The following is a 15,710-nucleotide window of genomic DNA, read 5'->3' on the forward strand; positions in this document are numbered from 1 at the left end:
AGACGAGGTAAGACAGGAATCTCCCTGGACAATGATGTTTGCGGATGACATCGTAATTTGCAATGAGAGTAGAGAGCAGGTGGAGGAACAGCTAGAGAGGTGGAGGTTTGCTCTGGAAAGAAAAGGCATGAAGGTCAGTCGTAGTAAGACAGAATACATGTGTCTGAACGAGAGGGATCAAGGTAGAAGCGTTAGGTTACAGGGGGCTGAGGTGAAGAAGGTGCAGGAGTTTAAGTACTTGGGGTCAACAGTTCAGTGTGATGGGGGGTGTGGAAAAGAGGTGAAGAGGCGAGTGCAGGCAGGTTGGAGCGGGTGGAGGAAAGTGTCAGGAGTGTTGTGTGACAGAAGAGTGCCAGCAAGACTCAAAGGAAAGGTGTACAAGACAGTGGTGAGACCAGCTCTGCTCTATGGGTTAGAGACGGTAGCAGTGAGACAGAGACAAGAGGCTGAGATGGAGGTAGCGGAGATGAAGATGTTGAGGTTCTCCTTGGGAGTGACCAGGTTAGACAGGATAAGGAACGAGCACATCAGAGGGACGGCTCATGTTGCCTGTGTTAGCGACAAAGTCAGAGAAGCCAGACTGAGATGGTTTGGACATGTTCAGAGGAGGGATAGTGGATATATTGGTAGAAGGATGTTGGAGATGGAGCTGCCTGGCAGGAGGGCAAGAGGACGGCCAAAGAGGAGATACATGGATGTCTTAACAGAGGACATGAAGTTGGCTAATGTTAGGGTAGAAGATGTCCATGATAGAGTGAGGTGGAAAAGGATGATTCGCTGTGGCGACCCCTGATGGGAAAAGCCGAAAGAGAAAGAAGAAGACTGATGATTGGGGTGATTAACAGTTTCTCCTGAATTTAAATCAAAAGCCGTTTTTTTTACAATGAGCATCAAATTGATTCAAAAGATCGAACTAAAGTCCCACTCCAAACATCTTTTGATCTTGTTGTGGGCGGGACTGTTGGCACGGAGTTACCCCACCTCCCTCTCCCCAATTCTGAGAGCTATGTGTCAATACGCTCTCCCACTAGCTTACAGCCCCTCATAACCCCAACCTAACACCAGAGGTGCCACAAAAATGGCGAGCAATTCCGGAGCCATCCAGACGTACGGTTGTGATCCAGATTCCAGCTCAGATGAGGAAAACAAAAACCTTCATGAATCTATTTGTCTGCAAGTGGACGCATCAGAATGGAGCAGAACAGGGGGCTTGTGGCTTGTCGTAGTAGGTCTGATGTCACACCTACAGGCTTTTTTTTCCACCAGTATTTTTACATCTGCTACTGACTCACAATGATTTGAATAAAGAAATATTCACAAATGCAATTTTATGCTTTAATGTCTTTGTATATGTCCTCCATCATGGGAAAAATGCCACAAGAACTTGTTAATAACACCGAAATACAAAATGTTCCTCATAGTTGGTCCTTAAGTTCTCACTGTCAATGGAAACCAAATGAAAATGCAGGTTTGAACCCCATTTGCTAATAATTTCTTTCTTTAATTAACTGTGTTGCAGAACAACTTGCTAATGGACCTAAAACCACATTGCAAAGAAAACAATTTATGATAACATCCCAGAATAATTCTGCTGCTCCATCACCAATGCCACTCTTCCAGGCACATCTTATTCATAGAAAACAATAATTGGCTTCCTCCATTGGGCAGAATTAAAAGCTGGGTTTAGAAAGGTAATGAAGGATAACAAAAAGTGAGTCAAGGAGGAAGGCTTTGTCTGGACTAATCACTTCCCCGGATGCTGTGGCTTGGCTTTTTCATATCAACAAGAATGACATATGGAAAAATAATTAAAATGGATGCACTGAACCAAAAACAGCTGGTAAGCTGATTTTTTTTTTAAATAAACAACCCTATTTGCAAGCAGGCTGTCAATCTCCTGTCTGACGCAGACTATCCTAGTCAATCAAAGTGCAGAGGGTGTAATCTGGTCACATCAGAGCTGAGGTTTGTGAGTCTGAACGCCATCCCACTGAGCTTCTCAGTCTCTCCACGTTCCAGCACAGAGGAAATATGTTTGGCATGGTGACAGTGATGCACGATGCCAAGTTTGACTTGGTGACAGTGAATGAACAGGAAAGTTTGCTGCAGCTACTCTGTGACAAAAACAGTTAATGTTTGCTGGTTTCTGGGTCACAGTACATTATGGTATGGAACACTCAGGTACAAAACTGCATCCAGTTTTTCTGCAAGCTGCAGTGAGAGGCCGTTCAGCCCTCCGTCTTCACAAAAATAAAGAGACTTCATGAGATAGAACAAAAAAATAAATCCTAAATTTAGAACTTTTTTTTATCTGAAATATGCCAAACATCAAACCACCACACAGACCAAGATACATCTATTTTTTAAGAAAATAAAACAGCCAATATCTAAACCTTTTGACAGATTGATTTGATACATTTTGAGAAGGAATTTCCAATATTTAGAATGTATTTATCACAAACCTCAGTAAACTGTTCCTTCTTTACGCGTCTTATATCCATGAATCCATTAGCAAAACTATCCTGTATAGTGTCAAAGAGTCACTGGAGCTTACCACAATTCTTTAAGGATGCAGGCTAAACCAACAAACATCTATGCAATTGATGAACCACAAGGTTCTTCGTTTTTTGCCCGTCAGCTGCTCCCTTTTGGGAGTCCCCACAGTGAATCATGTGCACCCATCTAGTCGTACTGCTCTTCCTCACTCACACCAGCCACCCTCATGACCTCCTTCTCTACATCCAGGAACCTCCTCTTTGGTCTTCTTCAAGACCTCTTGTCCGGTAGCTCCAACCTCAGCATCCTTTTACCAACTTCATCACTGCTCCTCCTCCTAACATGTCCGAACCGACTCCATCTGCCTCTCTGCATTTATCACCAAAGCATTTACCATGATCTGTCCATCTCTGATGGATTCATTCCTCACCCAGCGAGGGCAAACAATATACCAGTTAAAAAACATTTTTTAAAGATATTGGCTGGGGGATGAAGCGATAATTTGAATCCACAAAAACATCAGGTATTACTCTGTAGGTACCAGCGTCACCTTGAGCATGTCATGTGACAGACACAATGGGTTTAGGGTTTCATTATGTTTCTGATTTACCTGCTGGAAGCAGGGGGAACAAAGTCCATCACAAAAGACATACTTTGTCTTATTATAACCCTTGTGGTATCCTAGGCACTTTAACATTGGGAGTTGGGTCATCTAGACCAGTGTTTTTCAACCAGTGTGCCGCGGCACACTAGTGTGCCGTGGAAGATGGTCAAGTGTGCCGTGGAAAATTGCCCTCATTAATTGATCTAAAAACATTTCCCATCTCCAGGAAATCAGCTCTTTGTTCATCCTTACAGGCCCTGATAAAACACAAAGAAATTAGGAATATGAAAGATCATAAAATACTTTTTCTTTGTGTTTATTTGATTCTATTAAAGACATTTTGATAAGAATGACGGTACTGCGATTTAGCCGCAGCTTAATCTGTTTTAGGAAAAGTCCTGCCCCTTTAACTGTCTCCGCCAATCATTCTTGGATTCTTAATCACATGTCTTCGGTCTAACCAATCAGAAGTGGCTAAAGTCTTGACTTCCTTGTTCTGAATTCTGCTCATAAAGTCTCTCAGTTCCAACAAAAATACCAGCTAAAGCTCGTCTTTAGCGGTGTAGCTTTCCACAGAATCCGGTGTCAGACCGTGGAACAAGTGAGCAAAACGATGAAGCTTAGAGACGCTCGTCTTTCTGCTTTCGCCGGATTATTGAACTACATCTCCCGTGATGCATTGGGTTAAAAGTGACAGCGTGAGCGTCTCGGCGCACAACGAGTCTCTCCTCTTAACGTCTTGAAACCACAACGAACACAAATCAAACAGTTTTTAAATCTTCTAACGTAACTTTTATTACATCTTTTAGAAAAAAAACAGCTGCAACTTCCAGCTTTTTCTGCCACAATTATCAAAAAAATGCACATGAGATTTTGGAGGGGCTGTACATCAATACAGACTGAGTTTCTCCTTTTTTTTTTGAATGCTGGTGTGCTGCGGGATTTTTGTCAATGTTAAAGTGTGCCGTGGCTCAAAAAAGGTTGAAAAACACTGATCTAGACCCACTACACAGTGCTCTGAACCTTTTTTCTTCAGTGATCTTCACTGGTGTCCATAGATTACATGAAATCTTTCCACCTTTATCCACCTTTGTCATGGTAGGGAGAACACGTCAATGTAAGGGTGGGGTCATCTAAGATAGCACAAGGGTTAAATAAGCTATAAATCTTGAAACCTGAGGGGTTACCAAACCGACAGAACAGAGACTTTGAAAAAACAACTACTGAGTGATCCATTCACCCAACTGAGACAGCAGAGGTTCAGAGTTTAAGATCATAAGGGAAGCGGAGACATGATGACCTAATCCAAATGGGGCCCCAGCCTTTTAAAGGCCACGGACTGGTTTCATGTTAGACAATATGTTCATGAAGTGGTCTGTACGAGGCTGAGGTGGGTGTTCATTTTTTTTATTAGTGTTGTGATTAGGGTTTTATGCCTTAGTTTGTGCTTTCTGCTTACTGTTGTGATTAGAGTTCTGTATGCCTTAGTTCTGCTTCCTGTTTTATTTTGAAGATTTCTTCCTGCATGTCTTAGTTTTGAGTTTGACTTCCCTGGTCCCAATCCCTCCTGATCGTTTTCACCTGCCTCGTCAGTCCCGTCGGTGTATATGTCTTGTCTCTGCCTTCCTCTGGTACTGGTCCATACTGTATGCCTCCCTGTCTGCCTGTGTACCCTGTCAGTTGTTTTATTTACCCTGTTGGTTTCACTGCTCAGCAGCGCCTTTTCTTATACGATTAAACCCCTTTTACTTGGAACCGCGTACCTTCCGTCTCTGCATTTTGGGTCAACCCCCACACCTGATAATTAGCTTCCTCTTTCTCTTAACTTTTATGGGTTAAGTTTATCTTCATCCTCTGTAAAATATCCCCAGCTGCTTTAAACTTTATTTGTGCCCTAGACTTCATATGAAACAGCCTCATTCGACTTATAACGTGCAGCTCATAAATACAAAAAACTAAAACTGGTGTTTCCTAAAAATAATAAACTTGAATAAACTGTTTGAATCAATTTTTTTTTATATCAGTGGTCATAGTCCCTGAAGGGGAATAATTCCTAAATTATTTACAACAAAAAGTCTGCAGTTGGATATTCTATCTTTGCTTACATTTTTCTGGATGTATTACAGCGATGACGCTTCAGTTGGGCCGTGCTGGTTTGAAGTGTGGATGTGTCCCAGAGCTGCACCCCCACCACCAGCAAACAACAGAAAAAGTTTTCTCCAGATCTCTCTCATCTCTTGTCTGAGATTTGGTTTCCAGAAAACTTCTCTGCGGTTTCAAGCATTTCTGACGCTTCAAACTGAGTTCTGCAGTCTTTATTTCATTTTATTCAAGGCCGCGTTAGAGTGCAGTCCCACCTGACAGCGGCAAACACACAGCAGATCAGGGAGCGTGCTCATTAGCTGGGCTCAGCTTGACAGGATCCTCCACCTCACTGCCTCCTAATTTTGGACAACAAGATGAGAGAATACAGAGGAGCAAAGCGATTTGTGGGGACGTACATGGACTTGGACAGATGGTCGAGGGGACGGGACCAAGGTAAGCAGCTGTTCCTGCTAGAAAAAGTTTAGATCTGGCAAAACACTGTCACTCTAGGAAGGCTTTAACTCTTTAATTAGGAACCGGATGAACAAAAGTCACCTTGTGAACTTTTCTGTGACTCGGTTTTTCGCAAATAACCAAAGAAAACTGCAGCAGCAAAATTCTCGATCTTTAAATGAGAAAATCTTAGATTTTTCTTAAAACGGAAATATTCATCAGCAGACTGGGTGATTGCCTAACAGAAAAAGATTAGAAAAATCTCTTATGTCTACAAGGATGTTAATAATCACTTCTACTATTTCAAATTGACTTTGGGGTCTATTTCTCGTTTAAAAAAATCATGTTTCTATCTAATGTTTTCCACAAGATGTCCATGTTTGTTACATTTCACAAAAGAAAACAAGAAGACCTGAATCTAAGCACTTGACCTGAAATCTTCAAAATTTTAAGCTTTTATGACATGTTTTTAGTGTTTTTATTGTCTAATAATAGTTCATGAGACCGCACCTTTACAAACTACACTTCCTAATCTTCAAAACATTTCAAACATAAATGAAAGCAGCACAACCTCTGATGAGGACACATTTATTGCAGAACTCAAGCTAGGAATGTCATCATTATCATTTCACAGCTGAGTTCAGCTCTTCTTTTTCAAAAGGAATTGTGGGAAAAGGGTTTGAATCCTCAGACAGAGCGTGCCTGAGCCAGCTCTGAGCATCAGGGACCATTAAAGTCGTGCTGGTGAAACTAGTTAACCTTCCAGCGGCATGGCACTGGAGGAGGTTTTATTTAACCCGGGTAATGCGGTGCGTGTCACGAGCGGAACACGTCAGGTGCTGAATAAACCGGCTGGGTTCTGTACAATAAAAGACAATGTTTGGTTTGCTGTCTTCTAAAGCCTAAAAAGCTTATGATAAATCATAAACAAATGTGTTTTTAATGTGTGATTTTGCCGATAGCTTCCATTTAAATGCAGTTCTTCTGTTCGTGGACACTCCCAAGCTGAAGATTAAGAACCCAGTTTATGATTTGATGTAGGAAACATCAAACTCTGATGAAACCATCACACAGATTTACGGCAGTATCTGCGCTTCCATTAAGAAAATGGAAATCAATTTTTTTTTTTTGTCCTCTTTGAACCATCTAAGACTACATCAACGAGAATCAAATTCCTTTAAATATTAATTACAGTTTTTTCTGCACTATAGGGCGCAGTTATTTATAAGGCGCAGCAAATTAATAAACTCATTAATTGAGACTAAAGTCAGAAAAAGTAACTGCGTTTACAGTAGAGCTGAACCATATGAGGAAAACTTGCGATATTCCATATTAGATCAATTTCGCGATAACGATATAACTTGGGATACAAGAACAAATAATAAAAGTAAACAACATTATCCATTTAACTGCAACAGCTTAATTTAAATAAGAGTTGATCCTCGTCTACATCTAACATACAAGGGCTCCATCCGATTGGTCAATGACATAAAGGGATTTATTTGATTTGTTAAATACTTCAAGCTGCCATAAGACTGTTTTAGCACATTTAAGGTAACCATTTATTGCAATTTTAGCTGTCTTTTTATGTGCACTAAATTTGCGATACATTGTGCAGGCCTAGTTTACAGTAACTCTAGAACTTGTTTTTAACACGTTACATGGTAGCTACAGTAGAAGTAGCTCCACATTAGCGTGTTTGCAATACCTCTAACTCCCAACCTTGGTTACAACACGTAAAAAAAACAGACTGAAAGCACTAAAACAGATGCTACTGTGACAATGCTAACTCCCAACGTTGTTAGTAACGCTTAAATACAACAGTCCAACACCGCCACACGTTAGCCGCATCAGCCTATTCACAGTAACACCCAACCTCGTTTGCAACACGTAACAAAACAAACTGATATCGCTAAAACAAACATTACTTTGACGATGCTAACTCCCAAACTTGTTTAAACATGTAAAAAAAAAAAACACAGCTTGACACTACAACACCGTTAGTGTATTCACAGTAACACCCAACCTTATTTGCAACCTGACCAAAAAATAGACTGACTGAGTGTCACGTACCTCTCAAAATCGCTTTCACATCAGTAAACGCAATCAGAATTAATCGATAGACTACAAAAGGCACTCTGGATTTTAAACAACACTCATTTAAAAAAAAAAAGAAAAAAAAAGCTTTTAAGTGGGTCTTTACACTGTAGATAATACAGTATATAGAAAAAATTCACTTCTGTTGATTTCATATGATATAAAATGAAAATGCCATATAAGAAAAAGTAGGACTTAAAGAGTCAATATGTAGAAAATGACTCGGGCTGTTTAAAACATTAATGAAAAAAGGATTTAACAGCAATTTTCTATTTTATCTTTTCATAAAGGTCTTAAAAAGAGGTCAAATGTGTCACTTGAGTATAAAAGTCATAAAAAATACATTTCAAAAATGCAAGAGGAAGATAAATATTGTATACCTTTTTGGAGAAAAAGAGGAAATTCAGATGTTGACAGTAATGCAATGGAATGATAGGTAATACTAATTAGAGGACAAGTAACATGATTGTCCCGTTTTTAAAAATAAAAAATCAGAAACCTGTGCTGTTTTTTCAAACAAGGTTTTCGCAGAGCGGCAGCAGTTCATTGTAAATATAAAATTCCCCCAATTCCTGTCTCCCATCTGTTTCAGGGTCTCCCACTAACTGTCAGCCTCTCAAACCCCCAACCCAACACCACCAGTGAAACAAAAACTGTAAGCAATATATGAGCTTTCCACCCGTATCGTATTGATCCAGATTCCAGCTTGGATGAGGAAAACAAAGACGTTCATGGATCTGTTGGTCTGCAAGTGGATGCATCCGAATGGGGCGGAGTATTTTCTACATCACAAAAAAATCCTTTTGAAGCAGCATAAATTCATCTGCTCCTGATTCATGACTTGAATAAAGAAAATGCTCAGAAACGCAATTTGAAAATCTTTTTACATGTCCTTCATGATGAAAAAAATATCTCACGAACTTGTTAAAAATACCAAAAACACAATTTAATAGTCGGCCTTTAACTGCAGGGCTTTTGCTGCTCAAACAGATGGACCCACAAGTTCCCGCCTCCTTTTGTAGGTCCGCTGAAGGTCGCAGCAAGCTGGGGTCATCTCAAACGCTGAGAGCTCGTGGACAGATTGTGCATCAAAAAGCCAAATTAAAGCAGGCAATTCTCTGCGTTTGAACATTCGCCCCCCCCTCTCAGCGCTCCTGGCTGAGCTCATTTAGGAACCGGGTTGTTATGCCACCCAGATGTGAAGCACCCAGCTGCTCCCAAACTCAGCAACACCCCTGACCTCTTCTGCCCCCACCGCGGGGTGCAGCCCCCTATCTAACATGCACAGATAACGTGCTGTAATTAACAACCAAACACGTTTTCTGCCTGTATAATTAAACAAAGAAACAGACGCCGAGAAAGCCAAAGGAGCCGAACACGTGAACTCTGTTCTGTACAAGTGACAAAAACAAGAAGCTGAAATGATAACATCTGTTTCCAGATTCATGGGGAAGCAGAGTGTTCTGCACTGACAGACCAATGAATATGAATCTATGTTTTTCTGCTCTGCAGCTCTCAGCCAGAGCAAACCGGGCTGTGTGAAGCTCTTCAAAAAATAATGAAGGCTGGTATGATTTCAGCCCTGCCAGACTGTTTACTTGCTGTTAACCTTAATATGACTCATCTCTTTCCCGTGAGTTGGTATCAGCCCACCGGTTCATCTGTCAGGACTTTCAAACAGCCATCCACATATTCTGTTTGAAGCCGGAGCCAGATAAGTCGTGGATAGAGTAGCTTTCCGGCAATTTGTAAATCCTTACACCACACAGATATGGCCAGGTTGTTGTACCAGGACTCCGCTGTATGTGGGAGAAATGTATTTACATTCTGCTTTTGCACATTTAAAAGAGAGCCTCCAGCAGGCGGTGAGAGCGCGGAGGAGGCTTGATTAAAATGCCCGTTTCCCTCCACTGCCCAGGAGTGATTGTACAACAGCAAAAAGCCTGAGATAATACTGAGCAGCAACAATATCCAAGGCAAATTTCAGACCACTTTGCCTCTGATTTTAGCATTCGGCCTGCAGTAACATCAAGTCAGAAAAAAAAAAAAATGTTGGAAAGAGTAGTTTTTGTTTCGCTTTGCAGATTTTGGAGGCCTGGGCTTTCACAGATCTCAATCTGCCATGTTTTATTTGCTTTTTCAGGAAAGGAATCAAAGGCTGCAAACACTCATTTAACTGCGCAGATGCTTTTTGCCTAACCATACCCAAAACAGAAGAGTGGGAGTGCTGCATATCTTTTTTTTTAATTACAAAGAAAGGAAATCTATTAAAAAAGAATTAAGATTGTGCAATTACAAAATTCATAAAAGCCCTTTTTTTCCCCTTTCATAATCATCTTTTTGTAGAAAAGAAAGCAATGGGGAGAATATTCCTTTTTTTTTTTTGTTCTGGCAATACATTGAGAAACCCAGGACCTCTGGGGATGAAACAAGCAGAGCAAAGAGGAAAACTGCTAATTTCATGTCAAAATAAGTTTAGTGTTTGCTCATTAAAAGGCAGAGAGGGAGGAAACCTCACAGCCCCTGCAGTTTCCGCACTCAGAAACCAGGCCGTGAAATCTGCTGAAGAGCATCCACTCAGTTCTGCCAAGCAGCAAATAAATCTGACCTGGCTTCTATTAAAGCAGGTGATTAGGATGACGAGCGGGAAATCAGCAGGTTCTGATGGGTAGGAGAACCGAAACTCATTAAAGAATGCAGCAGTGGAGCCTAATTAGATTTCAATTATGAACCTTTCTGCTAAAGCAGTCATTTACTATAAAACAGTGCAGTCGTTAGATTTAATATTCAAAAGGAATCAGGTAGAGGAGGCTGCCTCCCAACCCTCACAGGTGCAACACATCCACTCACACTCAGGCCTGGATTTGTGTGGGATCAAATTGACCGAATTGAATCTTCACTGTATGCTAAGTTGTTTATCAATCACAGGAAAACACACCTCGCCTACATAGGTGATATGTGTGTCATGGAAATGTGTGCGGCACCGTGTGGCCGTCTTCACCTATGTGTCGCACATACGTTCAGAGGAGATAAGTGTGTGTTTGTGCTTAATTGCAAAATGCAGAGGCAGAGGTTCCTGAACTGCTGAGTGAAGGAAAGGCGATCTGAAAACATGTCACCTCCCTGTTTGTTGCAGGTGCAACGCAACATGGGGATTAACAGGTAAACAGCACACTTTCAGCTGATAGGGGCAGCTGTGCTGTCGGAGAAGGGAAGAAGCAACGGTGCGACGGTTTACCTTTCTGATGACCTCGACCCAGGGTCACAAAGCCAGAGGAGATGAAGTTGTGAAGGTCGCCGCCTCCGCTGCTCCGGACGCTCTCTTTTCCATAGTGGAGACCTGGTCAGGCAGAACACACACAGTCAGATCATCAGATAGAATCATACTGTCATGCATGATGACCATATAGAGCCGCTTCAGAGGAATAAAAGACTCTGAAATACAAAGAAGTTGAATATATTTAGTGCTTGGGAGAAAAAAACCAAGAACCAGATAGTTCTCTAGAAGCTAAAGTCTGAAACTGTAAAGTGAAGAAGTGATATGTTGATGAGGTCAGACCAAGTCCTTGGTTTCCTGCCAGAAACGCTCATTTGAAGGTAAATGTAGCATCATCGGGGGTTGGCCCCTCTGGGTGCTGTGGGTTTTTTGAGTTGTCTGGGTCCATGGAGGGTCGTAGAGAGGAGGAGTGGCTGCATCTTAATGTCCCTTAAGGCTTGCACGGCCGCCTCAAGGGATGTCATTAAAAAGAAAAGTATACCATTGTAGTGTATGCGGTAAATGTATCATAAAGTTTCTGTAAGGAAAATATAAGTTGCATGCCCTTATGATGTACGGGTGATGCTGTCGTACGGCGTCATTATGCCACACTCTAGTTGTTAGGAAGGTGTATGCACCAGGTCTTCACTGAGCACATGCAAATGCCACATGGAAAGGGTGTGCCTGTGAGACGTGAGCACCTGTAGGACACACAACCTACACTCTGGCTGTTGAATTTACAAAATTTTGTCAGGTTGTGCGCAAGGAGCATGTCTTTATCAAGTGAACAGCAATGATGGGCTCCTTGCGCAGGGTTTAGGGGGCATTGGAAAAATGAAAAATAATGTGCCTGTGTCACCTTCTTCCCCCATACTTATGCCTTCTTATACTAAGTGTTCACTACAACCTGTCGCTTGTTGCATGTCCATTGAAAGCAATGTGCATGAACATTTGATTCTCAGGGCTGGACTACTGCGCTACGACTTTGATTTTTCCTGCAGGTTTGTCCAGTTTTCACCGGCAGAGAGCCCATATCCACCCTTAAGGGCAGTTGTGACGCTGTGGCTACGTTCACGCTGCACGGCTTAATGCTAAATTCCGAATTTTTGAAAAAATACGATTTTTTTTGCAAGGCCGTTCACATTTCCAATTAAATATGAATTTTTGTGATCTCCTGTGTGACCGTGAAATGACCCAGAAGTGACCCTCATGCGCAGAATAGTACTCAACGGTTAACAACGTCACTCGTTTGCAGAAGTAGCTAACATTAAAGATTGATGTCAACAACAGTGTTGTCAACAGCTGAGCTCTTTTTGCATCATTAAATTTATTTTCAAAAAGGAGCCCGGGACAATTACAATCTTCTCATTTTAAGAAGGCATTGGAGCCAGGATCGTCTGGACCCACTGTTGAGGAATGGGGATGTGAATGTGCTGTGGCCCACGCTCGTGTGTAAGAGAGAGGAGAGAGCACGTGCAGCGCAGGACGGAGTGAGAGGAGGCAGCGGAAATGTGTTGGGGGCGCATTCATGTTGTTTGTTACGGAGGAAGGAGAACAATAATAAAAGAAGGCTTCCCCCAGAATAAATGCTACGGACTCTTTATTAACCCGCTCTGGAGAATCTGAGGGTACAACGGGGAAGTGAACCCCGGAGGAGGATCCGCCTTCTTTCCCCCGCGCTTCTAACCACGGACGGAAAGGGAAAAAAAGTAATTGCGGGAAAGGTTCAACACCACGCTCGGCCATTTCGCTGGAAATTTTTCAAAAACTGCCCAGTTGCGAAAGGAACCCTGGAGTTTGGCCTGAATAGAGCTGTCACCCCAAATATTAATCAAATCGGTGACCTCGCTTCCCTTCCACTGACTGGTGTCAGCAGCATCGTCCGCCACGGTTGATGTTTATGTTCTCGTTCCCGCCTACTTCAACTCAGAATGATGACGTTTGTAGCGTATCAATGACCTACGGGTCGGATACATGTGGCCTGGCCGTTCAGACGGAGATGGGATACGTATTGGGTTCAGGACCACATTCCCTAAGTGGCCTGGGTCACATTTGAAAAGATCGGATCTGTGTCGTTCAGACTGTCATTAAAAGATCAGATACTGGTCGCATAGGGGCAAAAAAAACGGAATTGGGTCGTTTCAGCCTGCAGTGTGAACATAGCCTAAGGCGTTCGTCAATGTCAAGAGTCCTGAATTGTAAAATCATAAACATGAAAACATAATAATGAGAGTTTCAAAAATCAAAACCATGTAAAACTGAATCAAACATTACAAATAATCTATCTCCCTTTTGGTAGTTCTAATGATGTCACATTATAAACCATGAATACAAGCTTAACAAATAATAAGACATTGAAATAAGTAGTTTTACAAATGTGGAATAGAAATCCCTTTCTGTTTTCAGTTGATCCAAGCTCTTCTTCCTCTGACCTTTCTGTAGACTCTCAAAAAGACTGCTTTCTTCCATTATCACATCCATTTATTCAGTCGAAACACTCAAAAAATACAGATGGTGTAATATTTTTGAGGAAAAATATTATCTACTATACTTCACTGATTCAAAATGTTTTTTATCTTCACAGGTCTGCGGTGCAAACAGTAATATATAACAGTTCCAATGAACAAGTCAGAAATGGAAAATGTTGAGTAAAAGAAGGTTCACTGTTCACCCACAAGTGTTTTTTTTCAGGTCAAGGTTAAATCTCCAGAGCAGCTTTGTAGAGTCAGATAAATTCCCTTCAGTTAATTTTGTTTGAATTGACGTCAGTGGAGACGGAGTCTACAAGTTTGATTAAAAGGATTTATATTAAACGAGCTCTGCTGCTGCTGCAGGCCTCCAGCTTCAGGCTATTTAAAGAATGATTGTGCAACAGTTTTTGCAGCCATATTTCACCGAATTACACAACTGGTTTCTTTAATAATTAGGAATGGAAGTATTTTCAAGTTTCTCATTTACACAGCTGGTATTCAGACATTGTATCCACCTAAACCAATTGATAAAGCTAAGCATTATTGCCTGGTCTGTGTAAGAACTCAGTCTCCTTTTTTCAAGTTCCTATAGGTTATTTTGTTGTCTGATCCAAATATCCTGTGGCATTATCGTATCTTTACAAAAAACGTAAATGAACATTTCAAACTTGAGTTTACTATAATTCTTTGTATCTGGTAAACAACCAGTTATTGGCGCATCTGTTTTGAAGGATGTGCTCAATTTCTAATATGAAACGTCACCCACAGGAGGGCGCTACAGTGGTACCAGCAGGGTTGGGCAAGTTGTGTTGGACTAATTTTGGTGTAGTGCCACGGAAAAGTAGTAACAACTTCCTTAGCCCTTGTGCTATCCTAGGCACTTTAATGTTGGGAGTTGGGTCATCTAGACCCACTAGACAGGGCTCTGAACCGTTTTTCTCCAATGATTTGTGATCTTCACTGGTGTCCATGGATTACATGAAATCTTTCCACCTTTATCCACCTTTGTCATGGTAGGAAGAACACGTCAATGTAAGAGTGGGGTCATCTAAGATAGCACAAGGGTTAAATTATAAAGAGGAAGATGTTACCAAATGAAATTTATAAGCGGCAGCAGTGGATGCAGTTTGCTTTTTAACAGACAGAAATGTGCCTGTGGGGGACTAAAAGTAAAGGACTAAGTTACTTTTAAAAAAAACTGTTTCTTATTTACTTTAAATCTAAATAAAGAAAAAAAAATTGAATGATGTAGAAAACTATTTGGCACTAAACTGCCATTTTATTGTTTTTCCACAAAAACAGTTTTTGTAGGACATTTTTACTTCACACCTTATGTTCCCTTTTCTCCATTAACTTTATGAACTCTGCAGTGGGACAACTGATTTTATCCACTTGGAGAGTTCACAAAGGTGGAATAATTTCACCTCAGAGCAGGTGGGACACCGTTCAAAACTTTTTGTATTAACAGGAAACAGACACAAGAGGAAAGACTTGGATTGGTTAAAGAAAGAAGGGCCCAAAAGCAGTTCACAGTCACAGTCCCTGTCACCCATTCACACACACATTCACACACTGATGGCGGCCGCCAACCTTCCACCAGAGGGTTCAGTGTCTTGCCAAAGGACACTTCAACATATGGAAATTGAACCTGCAATCTTTTGATCTGAGGTCGACCACCCTGACACTTGACCATGGCAGTGGTCATGCGAATGAAACCCCTTGCATTAAAAACACAAGGGCAAAGATTTATGATTATGGGTAGGAAGTCTCTTGAGCCTTAAGCTACATTCACTCCGGGCATTTGTTGTGCCGTTTCATGAACATGCATTTAGCCACCGGACAAGCAGGGAGCAGTAGGGAGTGGCTTCTTCTTCTTTTGTTTTTATTTACAAGTCCACCACCTTCAGTTGGAAGAGGCTTTGTGCGAAATGTCGAAGTGGTGCAAATCTGGTGAATCTTACTCCAGGTTTCTTCACAGCTCTATTCCAATACACAAAAGATTTAGTGTCAAATAATTCCAGCCAGCTGCAACCCCAGCTACTAATTTCCTCCATGATCATGTTTAAAACAGTTGGCGCTTTCCTGTTTTGAAAAGGACGCTATCCACACGCCACTACCAAATCCAAGTCCCTGATGGGTCAAAGTTCAGCTGTTTGATGTTCAAGCAGTAGAAACTTCAGCTGGTTAAACTTCAGCTTGCGGTCAATGAACGCCCAATTTGTTTGTACAGCCTAAGAACTGACTTAAA

At 41.4% G+C, this 15,710-nt stretch overlaps 1 protein-coding gene across 8 annotated transcripts in view; it reads right to left on the bottom strand.

Annotated features, from left to right (window-relative positions):
• The window catches only part of LOC101168499 (protein shisa-6 homolog), a 106,848-nt gene that overhangs the window by 77,650 nt on the left and 13,488 nt on the right, over positions 1–15,710 (bottom strand). For all 8 annotated transcript variants that reach the window (XM_020712007.2, XM_020712006.2, XM_020712009.2 and 5 more), the window contains exon 4: positions 10,974–11,075. In XM_020712007.2, the coding sequence (XP_020567666.1) occupies positions 10,974–11,075 (102 nt within the window). The remainder of the gene's footprint in view (positions 1–10,973; positions 11,076–15,710) is intronic.

This window comes from Oryzias latipes, chromosome 19, assembly GCF_002234675.1.
Source record: "Oryzias latipes chromosome 19, ASM223467v1".
In the NCBI taxonomy this organism is placed as follows: domain Eukaryota; kingdom Metazoa; phylum Chordata; class Actinopteri; order Beloniformes; family Adrianichthyidae; genus Oryzias; species Oryzias latipes.